General features: G+C 38.0%; 1 protein-coding gene across 1 annotated transcript in view; it reads right to left on the bottom strand.

Annotated features, from left to right (window-relative positions):
* The window catches only part of FARSB (phenylalanyl-tRNA synthetase subunit beta), an 88,678-nt gene that overhangs the window by 37,571 nt on the left and 26,678 nt on the right, over positions 1–24,429 (bottom strand). The window contains exons 8-15 of the mRNA XM_001365711.5: positions 12,328–12,398; positions 10,513–10,574; positions 10,370–10,421; positions 7,485–7,546; positions 7,018–7,225; positions 6,281–6,361; positions 2,794–2,886; positions 930–1,047 (exon numbers count right to left, since the gene is read on the bottom strand). Coding sequence (XP_001365748.1) covers positions 930–1,047; positions 2,794–2,886; positions 6,281–6,361; positions 7,018–7,225; positions 7,485–7,546; positions 10,370–10,421; positions 10,513–10,574; positions 12,328–12,398 — 747 coding nt within the window. The remainder of the gene's footprint in view (positions 1–929; positions 1,048–2,793; positions 2,887–6,280; positions 6,362–7,017; positions 7,226–7,484; positions 7,547–10,369; positions 10,422–10,512; positions 10,575–12,327; positions 12,399–24,429) is intronic.

Here is a 24,429-nt window from a genome sequence, read left to right as displayed (position 1 = left end):
TAACCTTTACAGGTACTTAACACCTTTTTGTATTAGATCTAAAAATAGCCCTATCTTAAGGTTCTAGCTTCACTATAAGGTATGAGTTAGGGACTTTCATTGTTCAATCAGGAGTTTACAACTTTATCTTCCCCATAGGCACTGTCTGAGTAGGGTGGAGTAATTTCCAAGTTCACAATAGACAATATTGGGATTTGAGTTGTTAGCTCCAGGGCTCCTAGGAAACAATGGCAGGAGCTTAGTCATCACAGAGCATGGAGTACTGAAGGACAGTGGGGTATATAGTTTGGAACAATCACATTCTGACATTCCCCCACCAAGTACCCACAGGAACACCTATCTGAAACATGCTTCACTAGTAGCTTGGTACAGGTACTCACCAAACATATCATACATTTATTAAGCACCCACTGTGAAACAAAGGTCCTACACAGCACCAAGTGACAAGCCCTATCCTCCTAATTACCAGACCCTATGCAAATAAACACACATACTCACTATGAATGCAATTATTGTTCCCATTTCTGACTATGACAAGCATTAGAGTAAAAAGAACATGAATATAACCATGGAATATAAGAGAAAATGTTAAATTAAAGTCTAGAACAGGGATGCTTAATCTTTTTTTAAATTCATGGACCCCTCTAACAGTCAAGTGAATCCAGCTGAACACTTAACTCAGAATAATGGCTTTAAATGTATGAAATATAGGATTCAAAAGAAATTGATTATATTAAAATCCAATTTTCAAAATGTTTAATCAGCAAGTTCATAGATTCCAAATTAAGAACTTCTGCCCCCTAAAGATTATTCTTTTAAGGTTAAGATTTATTTAATAGGCCATCTTTTCTAGTATTTTCTAGCATTATCACATTGTTTTCTTACAAAATTTTTTAAATAAAAGAATCAGGGTCAAAACAAATTCTCACCTTTGCTGGAATCCTTTAATACAATATCAGAAATTTCAAATAGTTTCAGAGGTAGAGGCATCTTCCTATTAGCAGCAATTGTCTTCAGGAGCCCAGGAAGAAGAGTTGTACGTGCCACCTGAAAGTCGAGCATTAAGAAAACCTATGCCTGTGAAACTTAATAAATTGACTTCAAAAAGTATAATTTCCTACCATTCTCCCTACCTCCTTTCTTCCCCCTATTACCACCCCCAGTCATGGTCCTTGTAAAGGAAGAAGGAAGAGAAGAATGTGAAGGCACTTTCAGTTGGAAAATACTGTTCCCTGGCTCAAAACTATTCCAAGAAGAGACATGTTGACTTGAGTGTTTGAAGAGTCCTCGGGGATTATCTAGTCTCTTTTAATGATTAAAAAAAAAAGTAAAGATGCTAATTTACAAATTTAAAACAAAACAAAATCAGAGATTAGATTAAAAACAAAGAAGTGATTTATATCAATGTTTTAAGGTAAAACGTTCTATTTGGACTAGTTACATTTTATTATTCATCTTAATTCATTATCACTCAAATCCTAAGTGTGTGAGAAATGCTTTCCAGCAATACTATAGTTTGAAAACAACTGTTACCAGAAAGGTATTATGTATAAGAAAAAAAAAAGCAGGAAGATTCTTGTTGAAAACAGAACCACATTAAAAATTAGTTGGCTTCCACTGCTATGATATGTCCCAAGGAGGTCAAAGTTCCCTTATTTACCCAAACATTCACTGCAGCACTTTCTGTAGTAGCAAAGAACTAGAAACACATAATAGAGGCCCATCAATTAGGGAAAGGCCAAATAAACTAGAGTAGATGAACATAATGGTATATTACTGTACCACAACAAAAAAGCTAAATATGAAAAATTCAGAGAAGCATGGGAACTTCTATATATGATTTTTAAAGTGAAGAAAGCAGACTCTTCTTATAAGAGTATATTTGGGCTTTACTAACTTGTTAACTATCTATACATCCATATCTGCATTAAAAAAAATACATCTTAGGGACAGCTAAGTAGCATAGTGGTAAGAGTGCAGGGCCTGTAGTCAGGAGAACCTAGGTTCAAATCTTGTCTCAAACAATTCCTAGCTGTATGGCCCTGGGTAAGTCGCTTAACCCCATTTGCCTAATCCTTACCACTTTTTTTTTTTCTGAGAACTAATACCAAAATAGGAGGTATGGGATTTTTTTTTTAACCCTTACCTTCCATCTTGGAGTCAATACTATGTATTGGCTCCAAGGCAGAAGAGTGGTAAGGGCTAGGCAATGGGGGTCAAGTGACTTGCCCAGGGTTACACAGCTGGGAAGTGTCTGAGGCCAGATTTGAACCTAGGACCTCCCGTCTCTAGGCCTGGCTCTCAATCCACTGAGCTACCCAGCTGCCCCTGGATTTTTGAAGAAAGAAAAGAAAATGTATCCCTTAGAACTTCAACATCTGTCTCAAATGAAGGCACTTTTCTCACCCATTCTATCCTTAGTCAAATATGAAAAAAAAAAGGGACCTGCATCCTTGGAAATGGAGACAAAGACTTTGGAAGTAGGCTTCCTAGCTACTTGAATCTATGTAGAAAAGTCATGGTTTTATAAGTATGGGAGGGGTTGCTCTATTATTTTATCTGCATGTTATTTACACTTAGAAAATTCCTGTAGAGACACAAACTAGGCTTTGGTAACTGTAAGAAGGTAACAGGATGGTTTCAGTCTCTGGAAAAGAATTAGGGAGGCATCTTACTTCATCTCAAGAAAAAGAAAATAGCACAGAGGGGATGCTACATTCTCCTTTTCATTTGTGCACATACTAATCACTAGACTCACGGAATCAGGAAAATGCTTAGCCCCTAAATCCTTACCTGAAATTCTGCTGTCTTAGGGTTGGCTATGTGGACAGCCTTTGTTGCAGAAATATCCATGCCAAGTTTATCAGCAATATCCTCTTGTGAGCACTAAAAACAACATGTTTAGAAAGGATTACCATAGAAATTAACGGCTAAAAGTTTAAAATAGTGTGTCATTCTCCCTAAGTAAGCTTATTATCCTCTCCCAAGTAAAGCATCTTTATTCTGTGCTCAAGTCAATGTGCTAAAAACAGTCTATCTGTACCCATAAAAGTCTATAGCACATGTTATTTATCAGCTAATATTGACTACCTGATGCTTATGATAGTTTCTCACCAACATGTGAAACCAAGCAGAATATGTGATGGGGATTGTGACAGAGGCTGGCACATAAGAAAAGTGCCAGGCTGAAGAGTGTGTGAAACTGATTACCTCGATGGGGAAAGGGCCCCAAGGCATTGGAATCTTGAGGAGAAGACTCTGGCTGGTAAAGGAGTCAGTCTCTTGGTCTTGAGAAGCCGAAGAGAGAAGGTGGAAAAAGACTTTCTCCTTAGGGTTACTCACTTTTCCTGCTGGTGACTGGAAATCTTTCCCCCCAACATTTTTCCATTTGTATTCGAGGGGTTGTTTAGTTGTAGCCATGGGGTTCAGTCTTTCAGTATTGAGAGGGGGAAAGAGTGGAGACCCCCCTTCTCAAAACGGTGTTCAGGGGAGACAGCTGATGTTTAGGGTTGGCTCAGAGAGAGGAAAGGGGGTTTGAAGATTTTCCCCCTTCTGCCTTTCCTCCTTATTTAAGGCTACTCTCCCAGATTCACTCTTGTCCCCCCCTCCACTACTTGAGACCAAAGGGTCTCCCCTTGATCTGTTCACTCACACTTGATTCACAGCTTGGGGAACAGATAACTATTTTAATGTCAACTCAATCAGGGGTTAACAAAGAATAACTAGCAGGGAAAGAATGGGAAAGTGGGAAAAGGGGGTCCCTGTCTCTAAAACCCTTTCTCCTCCCTCCTCGAGTTTGGGGGGGAACTCAGGCCTTGGCAGTCTGAGCCCCCTGAGATAAAGTCAGGTTGACTCACCTTGGGTTTGGCCCCTTGGTCACAGTTCAGACTCAGGGCAACAGGAGCTGAAGTAAAGTCGGACAGAGATTTAAAATGTCTTTCTCAGGTTTCCTCTTCAATAGTCTTTTCAATTAGGAAATGTTGGGGGGAAAAATTTCCAGTCACCAGCAGGAAAAGTGGGTAACCCTAAGGAGAAAGTCTTTGTCCACCTTTTCTCTTTGGCTTCTCAAGACTGAGAGACCAACTCCTTTACCAGACAGAATCTTCTCCTCCTCAAGATTCCAAACCCTTGGGGCCCCTCCCCCGTCGAGGTGATCAGTTTCACACACTCTTCAGCCTGGCACTTTTCTTATGTGCCAGCCTCTGTGACAGGATGCCAGTGTGTGATATACTCAAGCCTTCCACAATTCAGCTTTTACCCACTTTTCCATCCTTGCCCTCTCTCTCTCTCTCTCGCTCTCTCTCTCTCTCTCTCTCTCTCTCTCTCTCTCTCTCTCTCTCTCTCTCTCTGTTTTTCTCTCCTTCCCTCCCTCCCCCACCCCCTTGCTACAGCCAAATGAGGTAACTCAATGCTTTCTCAAAACATGAAGTCCATTCCAATGTCTGTGCTTTGATTCACACATGCTTTCCCTTGGCCTTCTGACCTCAACAAACATTATTAAGCACTTATGATGTGCAACCTGGAACCCCTTTCATTATTCTAATCTCCTTTCACTAAACTCCTACTAAACCTTCTAGGTTCCTTTCTAATTTCACACCCTGGATAAAGCCTTTCTTCATCCTCTTCATGCCATTCCTTATTACTGACACCCATCAAAAATCCCTCCCTTCTACGAACTCCTACAGCGATTTACTTGAAGCACTCTCTCAGCATGCATCACATGCTATCTTGTACAGAGGCAGCATGACATGGTACAAACTATGCTAGATTTGGTGTCAGAGCATCTAAGTTCAAATTCAGATCTATTATTTATGAGCTATGTACCTTTAAAAAAAGATACACACAAAGGTACATTTAACCAATATGGGCCTTAATTACCTCATCTGTAAAATTAGGGGGCTTGGATGGTGTCTAGAGTCCCCAGCTCTAACTATAAGATCCTATTAGTACCCATGTCCTAAATGAAGAGCTGCTCACCCAAAGTGGTGAGATAAGCCCAATGCCATTCAAAAAGGGAAATGAGTTTCAACGAAGCTATGAAAATAACACATAATTCACCACTAAAAGTGAGCAACATTTGCTATGAAAATTAATGCCAGTCTCTTAGGGAAAAGCTAGCCTTAGCTTGGAAATGATTGAAGCATTATACTTATATACCCATTCTAATAATTATAAAAGATATTACTCATTTTGATGTCCTATGAAATCACTTTAATATTCTGTTTCTACTTCATGTATTATATTCTATTACATATTTATATAAATATGAAAATATTTCTATAAATATATATAAATATATATTTATATAAATAGAAAATATAATTTTTATATTGTTTACATGTTATGTGTGTGATGTGTTTATATTTTATATGTTTTATTTAGGTAAAGGAATGCACATATTCTCACAAATAATATTTATTGAGATTAAATACCTATAAGAATAAGGGTTCTCCACAAAAAGATTTAAATTCACAATATATTACTGAGTGTAATATTTGGGGCCTTTTACTACTAAAAGAAGAAATGCAATGGAAGTGCCTGTCCACTGACTCCCACACTCATTTGCCCCTGTAACTTGTTATCATTAAAAGGAACAAGCTAGAGATTCAGATATGAGGTGAAAAGGTCCTTCTTCACCTCAATTTATGTTAGGGTATAATTTGCTTGAAAACCCAAGCACAGAAAGGCCAGGCTTCACAGAAAGGCTAGGCTTTGGAAAAAAGTTGAGGAACCACAACTTACCAAAACAGCTTTACATGGCCAATCTGCTCTGTTCTGTTGAATACTACAAATAATCCACTTCCTCATTTAAGCCTTTCATGTTGACTTCTAAACTCAAAGCCTTTGCCTGAAGATAAACTCAAATCCCCAGAAGTAGGTAACAACCCAACACAACTGTCAAGTCTAACAATGCTGGCATCTAGTTGGCACTGCCATGACGAAATCCAAACTAGAAAATTCTAACAGATAACTGAGTTGTGAAATCCATCACAAGTCCAGTCTTCTTTCATGCAACAAGTGAATGCTGGAGTTTAAGACATGAGATGCTGGTTCCTCTTGTACTCAGCAGAGAACCAAAGCAAGTGCCCACATTACATTCCACAAATAAAACGATTCCACACAGAGATGATGCTAGCATATGAGTAAGGACTGAACTGTTAAAAGTACTATAACTTTCTTACATCCAAATTACATTACGGTAAAATAACGAAATACATATTTAAAGTTCAAAAATGAAGGTCAGGTTATCAATTAGAAAACACTAGGCCAAAAGACCTACCAGAGCAAAGGTAAGCGTTTCAGTGAATCCTGCTGCTGCCAAGTCATGCCTCAGGAGTTCAGTGAGCTTATTCAGTGGTAGCTACAAGATAAAATCATATTCATACTATTAACCTCAAAAAAATTACCATCCCCCCCTTTTTTTAAACCCTTACCTTCTGTCTTGGAGTCAATACTATGTATTGGCTCCAAGGCAGAAAAGTGATAAGGGCTAGGTATTGGGGGTTAAGTGACTTGCCCAGGGTCTCACAGCTAGGAAGTGTCTGATGCCAGATTTGAACCTAGGACCTCCCATCTCTAGGCCTAATTCTCAATCCACTGAGCCACCCAGCTGCCCCCTACCATTTTTCTTAAATGTTTTTTAGCATATAAGACAAAGAGCACCTTATTCTGGAGGTAAAGCTTCTTCCCTCTGCTGATTAGCATGCTACCAGTCACACACAAACACACGCAATGTCTGTCTTTGAACCCAACTTGAGAAAATAAGTCTCCCCATTAGTCGGCAAGGGCTCCAAACCTGGAACCTGTCTTCTTTCAAAGAACTAGTCACCAAAGGTCTCCAACTTGCTCTAATCAGTTGGGCATCTGGTTTGTATCCTATTCACTGCAAATGCCTCTCCTAGCAAAGTATGTCAAAATATTGTTTAATTCTTATGCTCTGTTTTTCCCAAAGCCCTCCTGGCATTCAATAGTCAGTTCCTAACAATAAGGGGTGTTTATTTAAGGGTGCAATCTTACTTGATTAGCTATGGTGTACGTTTTCGGTATAGTCATCTGAATGTTGTTATAACCATAAGCAATAGCTGCATCTTCGACAATATCACAGGCATGGATAATGTCAGCTCTGGTCGGAGGGATTTCAATCTCTATCTGGTTCCCATCCCCTATGACTTCTGACTTTAAATACATCCTGGTCAAAAGCTTTGCAAGACTTGCTGGAGTTTCACTAAAATAGAAAAATAAAAATTTCACTGTTTTTCAAAGCACTATTACACTTTGGGGAAAAAATTGTGACTAAATGACAAGCTTCCTGATGAATTTATTTTAAAATTAGAGACATAAAAATACTTTGTATTATACTGTCATCTTAATTCCAGAGGTCTGAAAGGCCTTTCCAAACAGTCCTTGAAGTAAAATAAAATATCATTTGCTCTTCATTCTTGTATATCCTTCAAATGAATATGAATGAGCTTTCCACAGCATACCTGATTCCAATTTGCTTGTTAATTAAATCAGCTTTCACCATCTCTTTTCGGTAAGCTAATTCCTATGGAAAAGGAAAAGATTTTATAAAACATACAAGAAAATTCAATCATTTTACATTTGGACATAGATTTAGAAGCTTTCTGGTTCCATTTTTAAAAATTTCATCACCCATTAGATTTATTTTTATAAAAAGGCAAAATAGTTGGGATTAGGTCAGTATTTTTAGAACATTATGCTTAATATAAAGAAACTAATTTAAAAGATTCCTTGACAAACAGATCTATGAATGCATTACTTACTATTCAACTCACTATGAAATGTTATAAAAATTCTCTCTGAATAAGAAATAAAACACTGAAAAAGAATTTTCTGAAGACTTAAAACAGTCTTCCCAATAGCAAAACACTGTTACATTCTATCACCTCAAGGGGTTTTGAACTGGGCTTGAGATTTTGGCAAGCCTGGCTTGAAAGGTCAAATTACTATAAAAAGAAAACCACATTTCAAGATAACATTATTTTTTATGTTAGTACCAGAATTCTTCTCACTTTAGATGCTAGTTAATGATTATTATTAAAAACCAAAGAATAAAATGTGGTAATAGAATAATATTTAAAGTATGCCAAGCACGGACTAATAAAAACTCATATATTTACATAATTCTTTAAACATTATAAAGTTCTTTCCTCACAATAATCCTCTAGGAAAGGTTGTACAAGTATTATTTATAGTCCCTATTTTACAAAGGGGGAAACCAAGGTCCTGAGGTTACTAAGTGTCTTGCTGATGGTTACACAAATGGTAGGATTCAAATCCAGAACTCTTACTACAAGGTAGGTACTCTTGCACTTGAAAGGCAGCTAGCTCTGGTACAGTGAATAGAGCACTAGGCTTAGAGTCAGGAAGATTTGAGTTTAAATCAGGCTTTGGATTCTTAATAGCTACTCAACCCTGGGCAAGTCACTTAACCTGTCAATTTCAGTTTCCTCTATTATAAAATGGGGATCATAATCACCTTTCAAGGGTTGCTATGAGGATCAAATAATTCTAGCAATATAGTCATGGTTTTAGATCACAATAGCTTACTCAAAAAATAACAACAATGCTTAGTAAGTTTATCCTAGTCTAAAATAGTAAGCCTCTGTCTATGTGTAAGGGTTTAAGTTTTCAATTGTGGAATGTGCCTGTTGGCCCATGACACATATTTGTGCCTTCAGAATAATCTCTGGATGACTGAAGTGAAAATACAAGCATGTTTTTGCCTCACTGCTCTGGTCCCCCATCCTGTGGGTACCACTGGGCAGGACCAGTCTTCTCTCCTGCACTGAAGGGCTGATGGGCTCTTGTTCTTGGGCTTTACTTTGAAAACTATGTTAATATAACTTGACTTTTGTAATCCTGTGTACTTTATATTGTGCATTTTATAACATTCTTCTGAGGAGTTCATGGATAGCCTTCCCCAGAATGCTAAAGCCATTCACAATACAAAAGAAATTAAGAACCCATGTCCTAAAGAGATGCTTCCCTTGAAATCTTAGGCATTCCATCAGCATCATAAACTTCTGTCTCCTAGGCCAGGGTTACAAAATGCTCCTAAGACAACCAAAGTGCCCAAATGAAGTAGGGCTGATCCTGGGGTTGGTCCCTCTATAACCGAAGGTAGTCATGTATCATTGTGGGGCTGTTAAAGGGGAAGAGACAAGAAGTCCCTCTCAATCAAATGCAATTCATTTTGCAGAATCATTTTGCAACAAGAAGTCTTTGCTTACTTCATTTTGTAATAAGAAGTCTTTGCTTACTACACAGTGGTATTAAAGGCTTATGTTTCATGCAAATACCTACTGTGCCACCTTATTGACCTCTTTTCTAGTGGGTTAATGATTGAATTTATTAGGATATAGTTCATGAATTAGTTCTAAGGCTCATTAAGTCATGTTGGCCTTATTTCTCTTGTCCTTCTGTATTGGAAGAAATTAATTCATAGATAGAATTATAGATGGATTTCTCCAATCTGAACTCAGATCATGTAGGACTTTAATCACTGAACAAACAAACCTTTAATAGAGGTTGCACCAAAGGGATGTCCTTACCCAACATCGAGGTCATAAACCCTAATTGTTGATATGGGCTCTGAAATAGGGTTGCACTGTTATCTCTCCCTGGGCTAACTTGTTCTGTTGATCACAATATGGGTCAGTTACCAGTTGTTACACCTGGATTGGATTCTCAGGTTATATCATTCAGGGGTTATTTTGTACCCACTGCAGAAGCATCCTCACTAAAATGCTGTCACCTGCTGCACTGGTCACTTAACAGACATGACACTGAGTTACCTTGGGAGCTTGGACTTTTGGAGAGTTTTTGGATCCTTGTCACAGCTACACTAACTATTAAATTATACCTGATAATACATCTGAAATAATTTATTAGTTACAGCAATGGCCTGTAGCAACTTCTGATTTTAGATGGCTGAACAAGTCTAATCAAGTCTGGGGAACAATGGACAGCCTTGCCAGAGATGGAATTATAAATAACTCAGTTAAAAAGCCAGACCAAAGAGATGAGGGCCCACTGCACCCTTCAGTGCCTTCTTCCTACACAAGGGTTCTTCTTCCCAGTCAATTAAGTGGTACTTGGAGAGAGAACAGAACTTAGAGATGGGGAGACTTGAGTTCAAACCTGGCCTCAGACACTTACAAGCTGTGTGATCCTATGTGAGTCACTTCACCCTGACTTCAGTTTCCTTATCTATAAAATGGGAGCAATAATAGTACCTATTTCCCAGGGTTACTATGAGGATCAAATGCGATAATATTTGTATAGCACTTGGAAAACCTTAAAACCCTATAAAAATGTTGGCTAATATTACAGTGTTAATACTTACTGGATACAAATAGGATTTTCCATTGGGATAAATAACTTCAGCAGCTTCAACCCTGAAAGAGAAAAACCACAAATTGAGTATTTAGTTTGATCATTCACAAGTGGAAAGTTGGGTCACATTTGACAATTATTTGTGCTACTTACGTAAATTGCTTCTCACAATATTCACTGAACATTGTGACAATGACATCAAGGACTATTTTTGCCTAGAAAGAGAAAAACACAAAAATGACCATCTCTATCTACTCCACGGCTAAGATGAAAAGAATAATTAATGAATTATCAGCTTTCAGTTTCCTTTCTAGCTTCCTAGAATTGGAATTCTCCATGTACTTTCTAAGGAAGAGAGAGAGAAACAAGATGATAAACCATGCAAAATTGGGACACTAAAGCATTATCGGTGGAATTGTCAACTAATCCAACCATTCTGGAGGGGAATTTGGAATTATGCCCAAAGGGCTATAAAAAAAATGCATGCCCTTTGATCCAGCAATATCACTCTTAAGTCTGTATCCCAAAGAGATAAAAAAAAAAATATATATATATATGGGAAAGGACCTGTTTGTACAAAAATATTTATAGCTGCATTTTTTATGGTGGCAAAATTTTGGAAACTAAAGGGATGTCCCTCAATTGGGGAATGGCTGGACAAATTGTGGTATACGATGATGATAGAATACTGTTGTGCTATAAGGAAGTAGGATGGTTTCAGAAAGAACTAGAAATACCTAAATGAATTGATGCAAAGTGAAATAAGCAGAACCAGGAGAGCATTATACAGGAAATATTGTGGGATGATCAAGTGTGATAGACTTTAGTACTAACAGCAATATAATGATGTAGGACTTATAAGAAAGAATGCTATCTACCTCTAGAAAAGAACTATTGGAGTAGGAATGCATATGAAAACATATGATTTATCACTTATTCATTTGGGTATATGATTTGGGGTTTGGGTTTTTATAAGACTATTCACTTACAAAAATGAATAATATGGAAATAAGTTTTGCATGGAAAAAAAAAACAAAACATGATGAGCCATGACCCAGTCTCTGTCTCTGGATTCTCCAATTCTCAGGAACTGTATTTGTGGCATATACAAATCCAGACTCTATTTGGATTCTTCCTTCCAAAACTGAAAACACTAAGAAAATTTCCACCAGCTTTCTACTTACAATCCAAGGACATGTTTTTAAAAATGCAAATTGCTTTGGTAATTTACAAATCACATAAAGCTTCAGGAAATTTATTCCTGTGTAACCAGTGTTGCAGACAATGTAATTTGAAATGACTGAATTCCTTAGGGGAGATAGCAAAGGTCTTTTGATATGTGGACAAAAAATTTTTCAGAGTATTTTAGGTAATAAAAACTATGTTGTTTTGATAATATTTCTGGAGGTAAATAAGAAAAATGTGAGTTTTTCTTGATGTTTCTTATAACCAGTCTATAAATCAATGACCCTTCTGTGAATGCCAAATATCTCCCCTTTAATCACTTGTTCATATTTCCTCAACTTGACGAGTTGTCAGTTTCCTTCTTATGCCTTACTCAACATAATTAAAAAAACCTAACATGAAGAGCTTATGCAATGACAAAGACTCCACATTCATCCAATCCAAGAATTGCAAGGATGAAAGGCAAGTAAAATAGGGATCATGGACAAGAATGAGAACTATCATATGAGAGCCCACATTTTCCTACAGAAATCATCTTTATGTCTATCTTGAATCCAGGTTATTTACCAAATATCTAAGAGTTCATCCCTTTATAGTAAACACTTAATCTGGGCCACATGAAAGAAGCACTACAACCAAAGTATGGGGAATTCTTAGCTCTGTGTACAAAACTAAGCCCATCGTAAATGTGAATTCCTTTTAAATTTAGGAATTTTGTCCAAGAATCTAAGTAAAAACATAAAGGTCTTACAGCACATGAAATAGAATTCAAGCTGCATTTACCTTAGTAAGATCAGTTCCAGTGCATTCAATAAACACATTCCTGGTTTTTAATGTGATTTTCGAATGATCACCTGTAGTAAGTATAAAACAAGATTACAAAAGGTCAATTTTAGAAAGACAAAAAAGCAAGAACATGGGTACCTTTTAATTGCATGGAGTCAAACAAAAAAGAAAATAAAATTTGGTTGAACTTAGAATCCTCTGGCTCAGACACAAAGCCTACAGTTAAATTCTGGGGCCTAGTGACAAAATAAAGAAGCCTCTGTGGGGAGAAGTCCACTTCTTCCAGAGACAATTTACCTCTCCCAAAGAAGCTATTTGAATCTCATTTACAATGTTTAGAAATGATTATTTCCAAATACAATAAACTTTAGCTAATCAGAATGCTTGAACAGTTTTCCAGATAGTTGAGGTGTAATCCTTTGGTAGGTCACTAAAATTGTATACGTCTTAATGAAAAATCCCGCTAAAATGTACTATACTCTTTCTTGCTTTCTAGAACTGATTGTATTAGGCCTTTTCTTTATTTTATTCACTTCAACAGACATTTCAGTGCCTACGGGATACCAAGATTGATGGGGTGCTACTCCCAGAAACTTGTATTTCCACCTGGGGGAGAGAAAACAAACTGTAAAGGGTTGTGGGAAGAGCTCAGAATTGGCAGTCTAAGGATCTGTATCTAAACGTTATTTCTGGCACTGACTACAAGTTTACAATCTAGGCAGTTCTCCTTAATATAAGAATAATCAGGATTCTAGAGAAGTAGCAAGAGAAACTGCACCTTTAAGGGCCGTACAGGGCCTGTGTTATATATAGGCTTTTTTCAGGAAATTTATTCTGTCCTAATCTCATCCTAAATAGCACAAATGATTTCATAAACTGAAATCATTGAGTTAAATACAAATAGGAAGACGTTAAAACTATTTCCTCTCACTACTCCTTGTTCATCACCATTTAGCATTAAAGAGTTGTCCTATGGCAAAAGATATATTTGATACCTGAATGGAGTACTGTGAAGATAGTGTTGTAGATGATAAGGCTTAACAATATTAAGTTCTTTAGGTCTTTTAATACCCAGACAATCAATTTTTATTGTCAATGGAAAGGGTGGGAAATGACTCAATTGCTCTTTTTCCTATCATTCCCAAGACTCTAAAGATTATTACCCATCAGTGCCTCCCAACCCCTGTGGCCACTCCTAGCCATCACTGATCTCCTATGTTCCCTGCTTTTCCTCTGTCATATGGCTGGCTCCAAGCTTCTCGCCTTTCACATTTCATAGCTGACCTTTAAGAGGCATCACCAGGCAAGGTCTTCTTCTCCTAATGCTAGGCAATCACAAGCTTCTGGATCTAGCTCTTCCTGGCTGTACTCACTCACCCATGATTATTCTAGGGCTCCTTCTTAGTTGCCAAAGGGAATACACTTTGTTTTGGGGGTCTGGGTTTTGAATGGTGAAGAGAAGGGGAACCACACCCACACTGACACTATCTTTTCCTTATACACACACAAAGTGTTTACCAAGTGCCTGACTTGCCTGTCTGTCCTGAAGTTCATTCCCTGGAAGCTGTGATACTCTCAGACCAGACAGCGATGGGTCTGTTCTTTCAGTCCAGAGCCAACAAGTGCCATGGACTCTGACCTACCTCTCCCTGGGTTCTTAAAAGCTATGCAGGTGAATAAAACATTTCTCCTTAAAATGGATACAAGGTGGACTCAGGTTCTGTTCATTGGAAGTAGTGTTTTGACCCTTCAGAGATTAAGCTAGGAAGGAGAATAAAGAATGTGAGGAAATAGGATAGAGAAGGTATAGAATAGATTGAAGCAAAAAGGTTTTATGGGGACAAGCAGATAATAGTGAAACTGAATTACTTTCTAAGTAAATCTTATAATGATGGATAAATTAATAGATTCAAAGGACCTAATTTAGACTATCAGAAAGGCCCATCAGAGAAATTATTCTCTCTACATGAAAATCTGTATTAAATCATTAATTATGGTGTTGCTGAATGTCAGAAATAAAAGGGACTTTGGAAATTATTGATTCTAACTCCCTCCCTTTTCATCATGTCTTTCCTAACTGCTCACATTCTACCAAGGACATGTATTAAGATCACATATTGCTATAGATAAGTTTCAATCATCTGCCATGAAGCCAGATACAATAAGCAACTACAGTGCCACCGAAATGTCAAATCATTGACATAGGGTAAGCTTTGGCAAGGATAGAGAGGACAAAGGGATCAAGGCAGACTGTGGAGGAGGATTTCAGTGAACCCTAGCCAGACTCAGTCTCTTTAACTTCCCACTGTGTGCTCATAGTAGGTGCCCCTTAAGTGTTTCTGTCTGACTCACTTGCCTGTCCTGAAGCTCATTCACTGGAAGTTGTGATGCTCTCAGAACAGATGATGGTTGGACCTCCAGCTTTTTTCAATCCATGGCTGGCAGGTGCTGGGCTCTCTGACCCACTTCTCCTATGACTGACATACAGGATGATTCTCCATTTATTTCCTTAGACTGGAAGTTCTTTGTTCTAAAAACTGTTCTGTTGCAATTTTCTACCCATTCCCTTTAAGATTGTATCACTTCTTATATTTTAAATTAAAAGAATTTTATCTTTTAATATTTCATATTTCAACTCCCCTAATAAGAGGTAAAAAAAGGTAGTCTTCAATCTGAATAAATCACAACTGTGAGAAGTATCCTACTATAAAACTCGACAAAAAAAAAAATTCTTCGCAGAGAAATCCAGAATGGATAGTCGGGAGTTTATTTCAAGAGCTATGTGAAGTTTAATTTTGCCTTGGAACTTAGTTAAGTTAGCCAAGTAAAAGAAATTGCATTTTAGACTTTTGAATTTTACTCAAACTACAAACAACCTAAATATTTACAGAAAGAACAATCTGAACTGAGAACATCACCAGAAGAATAGGAGATAATAACTGACATCACCCTCAAATTTAGAACAGGTGTTGAACATCAGGAAAGAAAATTAGAATATATAAATGCTTAGTGAAATTCAGTTCAGCTGTTCAGCATTAAAAAGAAGGAAAAAGAAGAAGTCCAGCCAAGCTCACAGTCATTTTACATTACATTACAATCTCTTCAGAGCTAGAGGCTGTTCACTCAATGTTTAGTCATTCAGTGTTAGTAAGAATCAAACAAAGCTCACATTTCATGATTATGCAATTCAACTGATTTTTATTTTTTACTATTGAAGAAATGCACCTCTCTCCTTTAACTGAAGTGGGGTACCACAGCTACAAAACACTGCCTACACTTTGAAATGGATTTTGTTTTTCTTTGTTACAAAGGAAGGCTTACTGGGTATGTTGGGAGAGTAATATCTGAAATGTCTGCAATGTAAAAACATCAGTGAAATCGTTTTTTAAGTAGAGAATCAATGTAGTTCAGTAATAATAATGATAATTATTAATATTTCTATAACACCAACTATGTTCCAGGCACTGCGCTAAATGCTTTACAATTATTATCTAATTTGGTCCTCACAGTGACCTTGGGAGGTAGCTGCTATTATTATCTCTACCTTGCAGATGAGGAAACTGAGGTAAAAGGAGATTAGACTTGCCCCAGGCGTACAAAGCTGGGAAGTGTCTGGCTAGATTTGAACTGAGGTCTTCCTGACTCCAGGCCTGGCACTTTATCCACTGAGCCACCTTGCAGTAAATAGAGATCTGTCTTCAGAGCCAGAAGACCTGGGTTCAAGTTCCATCTCTGATACCAATTGTCTATGTCCTATGCATCCTAAGACTAGAAACTGTAGAGAAGGTGCTTACCTGAACTGGAAAAGGGAGTTTCCTTACCCAGGAGTTCCCTATATCAATGAAATTACAACTTCAAATTTTAACACTATCCCTATTTAAAATACGTGTGTGCATATGTAAATATACCCATCTATTTGTATATATGTATACATAAAATATATTTTTATATACTGCAATTATTAGAAACTATGAAGATGAATGGTACTAATAGTAATTATAAAAAACTGATTAATAGTAACTATAAAAAGTCACTCTCCTAATTACCATCATTTGGTAATAATGGGGGGGAAAGGGTTCTTTCTATGCTTTAAAGACTCCCTATTCTTAAAGCCAGATATTATTTTCAATAATGATTCACTAAAACAGTGAGAGGCCCAACAAGTTAGCCTTCCCTATTTATATCATGCCACAAGGGCATTTTCTCCTCCATTTACCTACTGTTAGGAGGGTGATTTAGGGGATGGGACTAGATGGATAGGTTTGGGCCAGTATCAGAAGATTAACAGGTTTGGGAAGGCCAACAGAGCCCAGTGTAGGCAGAGACTGACTCTAAGATGACACCCACAAACCACTCAGAAGTAGGATTGGATGCTGGATTTATTAAACAAGTAAAAGTGAAATGGGAATTTAACTCTAAACTAATGTTAACTACCTAACCACCCCTCCCCCCCCACACCAATCTAAATATCTCTTCACAGAGATTTCTTCAGAGTGAATTTCCTACTCTAATCCTCCTTAACTGACTAAATCCCCAGTCCCTGATCTTGACTAAACTAAACCCCACTTAGCTGGTTTTAAGGAAAGGGTTTGTGTAATCCTGATAGGGCCCAGGGGAAGGTCCTAGATCCAAAAGGACTCAGACCTAGTCTCACGATCAAATGCCAGATGGTTCAGGATCACCAAGAACTACAGTAGATAAACCAGATCAGCAAAGTAGCAGGGCAGCAGGGTAGCAGAGCAGTAGGGCAGCCAGACAGCAAAACAGAATGGGGAATTCAAAACCAGAGAAAGACCCTAAATCTCAGTTAACTGTCTCTCTCATTTTCCCATTCTAAAATTCTCTCCTTATTAGTCTCATGCCGCTGCAAAGATACCCTCTTCCTTATAATACTACCATTGTAAAATTTCCTCTTTTAAGACTCTCTTTCCTAAGTCCTAGTTAGTGAGTCTCCCAATTTAATACAGGATGGAAATGCCTGGCACCATCACTGATTGGCAGCTTTGCCCTGTTCCATTTTTCTGACCAGGGCCAGTCAAGGAGGCTTGGATGGTTTAGTGGCCCCCCCACTCCTAAAGATTCACCATTCTGGTGTCAAACTTGGTATATATACCCGATCATTTCAGCCCTTCTGTAGCTCAGAACTCTTGAACCACCAGCTTCAGCCTCCCAAGAAACAAAGACTATGAATGTGTGTCACCCACACCTAGGCTCTAAGTCACTTTCTAATGCTTACCAAATCTTGCTAAACTGAAAAACCTAATAATGAAAAAAAAAAAGGTTAGAATAAACTTTAAAGACAAAAAAAATACATTTATAAAATGGAGGATACATTTGTATACAATTAAGAAAAAACAACTACCAAAAAAGGGAAGAAAACAAATACCAGAGTTCCTATGAAAATGACAGGTAATTTTAAGAAAGAACATAGTTCTTTTAGTCTTTATCCACATATAGAATAAAATGACACATTTGTTTCTAAAAGGAAAAAAAGTGATTGTGTCATGATTTCTAGCTAAGCTCTGAGAAATACACCTATATAATCTATAGTTTCTGGGAATGAGCAAGGTCTGAATTTAGGATATTTTTAAATAGCTCTAGGAACATATTTATTTGATTTCTCCTAGTTCTGTTCCTTCAGGCCCATGCTATTTCCCTTTTCATAAAAGAAAATTTTCAACCGTATCCAACTGGTTATTTCCACTCACTCAACTAGGTCCATCTTTCCTTCAGACCTCAGCTTTATACTTCTCCCACCACTTTAGTATAGTCCAGATAAGAAATTAAAAGACAAGTACGTGAGGCACAGGAAGATTTCTGATCCACCCACCGAGGTCCCACACCTGTGTCTCACTGTGGTGATGACATGCAAGTGGAATGAATGAATGCAAAGTATCTTTTCTGAGTGTACTAATGTGCCAGGCACTGTACTAAGTGCTAGGGATACAAGGGAAAGAAATCAGACCAGAGGGAGGAATCAGAGGTGACTAGAGTGAGAGCTTAAAGAGGAGGTGGACAATGAGGAAGCAGAAATCATAAGGTTGGTGGTTGTACTACTAGTTCTCTGTTGCAATTATTTCACTTTCCTTTGCTTAAGTTGCTGTATTTGTTCATCACGAAAGCATTCCAGTGCATTACCACATAATGAAGACGACATCACTTTTTATATTGCATGTATTTTCTCCACTATCCATGATCATTTATTATCTAGAAGAGCCCTGAAGTGACTTACCACTGACCTAGATGATCTCTAAGATGCTTTCTAATATTAATCTGGAGATGAAGTATTTTACAATTTGACAAATATGGCAACTTGATACTTTCACAGAGCTCTGCTTTCCTTACTGTAAATACTCCCTCCACTAAAAAAGATCACAATCCCTTTACATTTCACAAGAAACCATAGCAGAAAAATTCATTCCCTGTTAACCAATTTTCAGGCAGTCGTTTATTATTTATTATTCGGCCCTTACCCAAAGACTTTCTGGCTTGGTAATCTGTTGCCCTAATCTTTGAGAACCCATAATGACATGATGATGCACTTCTTTAGTGAAAAACAAATATACCAAATTAAGCAATGGAATGATTAGTGAGAAATAAACAATTAGTAAGTACTTCAGGTACTGCTTAGTATGATTTCTATAGCTTAAACAATTGTCTTATTGGGTAAGGCCAAGAAATATTTGTATTTGGAAACAATTATTTTCTATATATGCCTCCTTGCTCTTATATTTGTGGAAGTTGTTTTTTTTTGGATCCAAATGTAAGACTTGACTTTTAACCCCTTTTGACTTTCCTCTTATTAGATTCATCCCAATGTGGTGTGAAGATTGGATTTAGCTATCTCCTGATTGTAACAATGAAGGTACTTAGCTCTTCCTTCATTGGGAAGATTGAATTGTAATCCCTAATCTATTTTTAGATTTTAATCCCCAAAAGTGATAACTCAGTATTTGAAGTAGATCTACCCATTTTAATCTACAAAAAAGTAACTAACCACTAAAGGTGCAAACTAATTACAAAAGGTGTGATATAACCAAAAAAGGTATAATCTAACCAAAGAAGGTGTGAACTAAAGAGTGGGCAGTCCTGGAGAAGGCATCTGCTGTGATGGGTGGAGGTGACACAAGAGAAAAAGATCTTTAGATAGAGGACCAGAGGCCAGAAGATATGGATGGAAGAACTCTGGCTCAGAGTTGGACTGGAGGATCAGTCTCTCCAGGTTGGAGTGAGATAGAATCACTTGGAGGAGAGACTGGAAGACAGCCACTCGGACTTGGCTGTGGAACTTGACCCTGAAGGAGGGAGCTCCTACAGGAGACCTCAGACTGCTTTCTTTTTAGACAGACACCGTGGTGAGTGAAAGGCTGACTTAGTTTCTCTGACTTTCTGGAGGTGTGAACCTCCATCTTGAGACTCCTTTCCCTGATTAGGGCCTTAAAATTTCTACTTGGCTCTGAGGAAGCAGAGCTCTCTCTGTGTCTCTTCTTTTATCTCTTCCGTAATATCTTCCCTCTATTGTAAAAATAAACTACCTTGAATTCCATTTTACTTTAGTAATTCATTTTAGGGTTTAGAAATTAAATCCCTGGTGAAATATTTATTGGGAAAGGAAATAGGGGGATTGGAAAAACAGGGATAAAGGGAGATGTGTAGCAGGGTATGGAGGAGTTGAGGGGAGAGAGGGAATATTGCTCCTGGTGAAGCAAGGGAGAGAGATGCCCCCTGCCGAGAGGAAGCAACCGGGGTCTGATAAGGACTGTTTGTTGTTGAATGACTGAACTGATGTTCAGCTCCCTCTATGCCCCAAAAGATAGTCCATTTATCTGACTGCAAGTTCAAATAATATAAAGTTTAATAACCAGTTGGGATTGGAGAGATATTGGAAGGAGGGGCAAGGGAGGTCCCTAAATAAGGTTGGAGTCTTCCTCAGCTTTTGGAGCTGAGGCCAGGCCCTACTGGCTGGCAGAGGGTTTCTCCCACTTCCTTCGTCGGTGCTAGTTTTGTCAATTTCAGAATCTTAGCAGTAGACAGAAAGCAAACAAGAACAGTTCTAATCCTCAGAAGTGATTGGGACTGAATTGTCAGGCTGAACCAAGAAAAGGCATGCCACTCCAGACTGGGCTGACCAAGCTCCTCCCTCCCCCAACACCAGGAAGGAAGTCAAGTCTGGCAGGAAGGAAGTGCTAGTCACAAGACCCAACTGCCATTCCCAGTTGCCCCTTCCCCCACCAACTGCCAGTCTTGTTTCCTTTCCACACTGGTGACCACCTATTAAATAATTCAGAGTCCAACCACAAATAAATTTAACAGTGGCTGGCTCTCCCAACTTTGTGTCATCTGCAGATTTGGTGAGCATAACTTCTTTATCTTTATCCAAATCAATGATAAAAAATATTAAGCAGCACTGAGCCAAGCAAAGTTCCCTGGGCTTCTCCACTCTTGCCCTAGAAGTTGACTTCCAAACCATCAACAACTGCTCTTTGAGTATGACCCTCCACCAAGTTCTGAATGCATCCAACCAGATAGACTATCTTACAATCTACTGCACACATCCTGCCATCTTCTCCATAAGTATATTGTGAGATACATTATCAAATACTATTTTAAAATCTAGGCAAACTATGCCCACATAATTCCCATCATTCACTAGGCCAATAATTCTGTCCAAAAAGGAAATGTGGTTTAGCCTGATCTACTGTTGAGGAAGACTTCCTGGGTCTGAGTAATTACCACTTCCTCTTCTCAAACTTGTTCACTAACCAATTCTTTAATCACTAGTTCTACAATTCTCTAGGAATCAAAGTCAAATTCATTGGCTAGCTTATAATTGGGAACCTTTATTCTTATCCCCCACCCCTCTTTTTAAACTGAGACATATGCCTTTCTCCACTCTTGTGGTCCCATTTCCATTCATCTTTCAAAATATTTCAGTCAATGGTTAAACAATCCTGTCCCATGATTCTGTCAGAGCCCAAGGAACTGGTAATTTGGAGACAGGTGTCTTGAGCTCATCAAGGGCAACAAAGTGATCATTATCTCCTTATGTATACTGAGTGATGTATCAACTGCATCATTTTTGTTGACATTTTCAGTATAAGGATCCTTCTCATTGGCAGTAACTCTTCTCTCTCTCTCTCTCTCTCTCTCTCTCTCTCTCTCTCTCTCTCTCTCTCTCTCTCTCTCTCTCTCTCTCTCTCCCTCCCCTTCCCAATCAGTCAACCCTGTCTCACCTGCCCAAAGAAGAGGCCCTACTATCCTTCCTTTGATCCTCCTTTTTATCCCAAGATGGGAAAAACAAAAGACCAATCATTTCTAAAAATCTTCTTTTGGTTGTCTTAAATTCCCTTGCCAGATTCAATTCATTCCAAGATTTAGCCTTTTATAGGACTATTCCACTCTCATATTTATCCTCTATTATCTATCCTTATTTCCATTTGATATGTCTAAAAATGTGACAAGGAAATCACTTAAAAGACTGATATATATTAATTTAAGGTCGCCAAGGAATTCAGCTATGTAATTCCTTAATGAAAACTCAAGTCAGCAGTCAACCTTTTATGGAGTTTAATTACAAACAGGAGGAAGAAAGGTATTAGAGAGAGAGAGAGAAAAGGGAGAGAAGGGAATAGGGCTTAAATACCCCCTCTGTTTAGGCTGGGCAAAAGGCCCAAGCCCTTAGATAGCTGAGGCAAGAAAAAGAGATCAGTCCCTATCACTCACATGAACAAAATGGAGAAACAGTCTCAGGGGCCTCCACCTCCAGCTTCCTTCAGAGCAAGCTTCTCAGAGCACAACCTCTCAGACCAAAACCTCTCCAACCACCTTCAGTCCTCAGACCCCGCTATCTTTAAGGAAACCATCCAAATTCCCTCCCCTCAGTTCTCACATCGACCAATCACTGTCCATGTCTTCCCTGTGCCAATGGTGGCTCTAGCTTAACCCAGGACTGCCCAGAGGTCTGTGGCTTTGCACATGTCTGTTGAAGGTCATATTCTCAAATAATTAAATCTTGATCCTTTGCTGCAGCCCTTCCTAAATCCTGTTACCCTGAGCAGGGTGGAGATTGGAAGTTCCAAGACCTGGTTCTGTCATTCCAAGTATCTCTATTGTATCAATTCTAAAATCAATCATGACTCAAAGAACTCCCTGTTCTATGCTTAAAGATAGGTCAAAGCCCTTTCCATTGTTCAGCAAAAGGTTTCTGTCCTAAAGTAATCTTAAGTAGGGAGGAGAAAGACCCTCCCATGCCAAGGGGGTTCACATTCCAATAGACTATCAGTAGGAAATTTTTCAAGTATGAAATTTCCCAATGGTGAAATTTCCAACATTTATAAGTCTAAGAAATTTTAAGGTTTACAAAAATCTAAGATGACTGAATTTTGTGTGTCCATCTTGATCTCTTAAGACAAGCTCATTTTTCTTTCTCTCTGAAATTGTTTCCTTTTGAATCTTCAGAATTTCATTCTTGAATATTTCTCATAGCTCACAAGCTTATTTCCTCTGTAGCATTTTAGTCCATGAGATTCTATCTACCTGCTCCTACCTTTTTAAAAACTGTTTTCCCACTACCTCAGGTGAATGTGAGGTGATGACCAAACTACTCTTTCGCCATCACAAACTCTAGGAAACATTGGTCATTTCTCCCTAGCATTCCCATTACAAAATAGATACAGTACTAGACCTGGAAATCAGGACGACCTAAGTTCAAATCTGATCTCAGACACTTATTACAGGTTCATTCCTGACCAAGTCACTTAATCTGTTTACTCACCTGTAAAATGAGGATAATAATAAATAGTAACTACCTCCCAGGGTTGTTGTAAGGGTCAAATGAATAAATATTTGTGAAGTACTTTGAAAACCTAAAGATACATAAATTCTGGTGAGAATCAGATTCAAAAATGTAACTTCCCCATATTGTTTCTCTATCTTTTAAAGGATGAGATCATCTCTAAGGCCAGTCAAGGAGTTATCAACTGTCCTGCTTTTGGCAGAAAGTGTTTTAGTTGCTATCTGGATTACTGAAGTCTTTCACCACCACTATATAATATTTCTATGCCAGGTTTATGATTTGTTTCTCAAATTCCTTATTTCTGTATCAATAATATCACTTCCGTTTCTCCCTTCACTCACCTTCACCCTAATACTCCCCACAAGCTATGCTTCCCTATTTTTGACTACAGTATCAGCTCTCTGATACAATGGCCTTCATTTTGCAAAGTCTCAGTGATCCCAATGAGGCCAAATTTGTCTCCCTGCATTAGGGCCTCAAGTTCTATTGGGGCCATGGCTTTGCACTACTGATTCCTTCCTTGAATTTTTTTTTAATTGTGAATATCTGATTGTCCCAACTGCTTCTCTTGATTCCATCACTACAGTTCTTCTCTATGGTATCTCACTTGGGAGATAACTCATCAGCAGTCTTCTTTCTCCCCATTACTTTTTAGTTTCAAGCCCTTTTGATTAGCTTTGCAAATAGTCTCACCACCTTCTATTGGGTCCATTTCTGGCCAGAAATCTGCCATCTTTCTATTTTAAGCTACCATCTCAAAAATACAAATCCTCTTTTCAGACACCACCTTTTTAGGCAGCTGGTCTGTTTGCAAGTAAATTTTTCTCCTCTGCATTCCTTGCCTTCAATGGACATCGATGAGAAAATACAATTTGTTCCCCTTTCTTGAGTTTCTCGTCCAAGTGTTCATACCTAAGTACAAGCAATATTGTTTAGATTCTTTCTGGAAGTGTCATTGGTGTTCACATTAATCCCTAGAACTAGGAAAATGTCATACACCTTTCATAAGGGATTGTCAGGATTAATGCTCACCTCCATTGAGGAGGATAAAGAAGAATGCATTCTATCATTTAAAAGATCTCCAGAATTAGTAGACTCAAATGTAATTTATTTTGTCAAGTAAGTGTGGGGAAAATAGACCCCTCCCCACTTATACTTAATTGGATTTTAGTGATAGTGATAGGTATAAGATAATTATTATTGTGATTCTAAAGTGATTAGTATAAATTCCATTATAATCTTAATACAATTAGTAGAATTCATGATTTTTACAAGGATTTCTAACTAAAGCATAAAAACTGCTT

Source organism: Monodelphis domestica, chromosome 8 (assembly GCF_027887165.1).
Source record: "Monodelphis domestica isolate mMonDom1 chromosome 8, mMonDom1.pri, whole genome shotgun sequence".
In the NCBI taxonomy this organism is placed as follows: Eukaryota; Metazoa; Chordata; class Mammalia; order Didelphimorphia; family Didelphidae; genus Monodelphis; species Monodelphis domestica.
The sequence above is the reverse complement of the archived record's forward strand: the minus strand, read 5'-3'. Positions and strand labels throughout refer to the sequence as shown.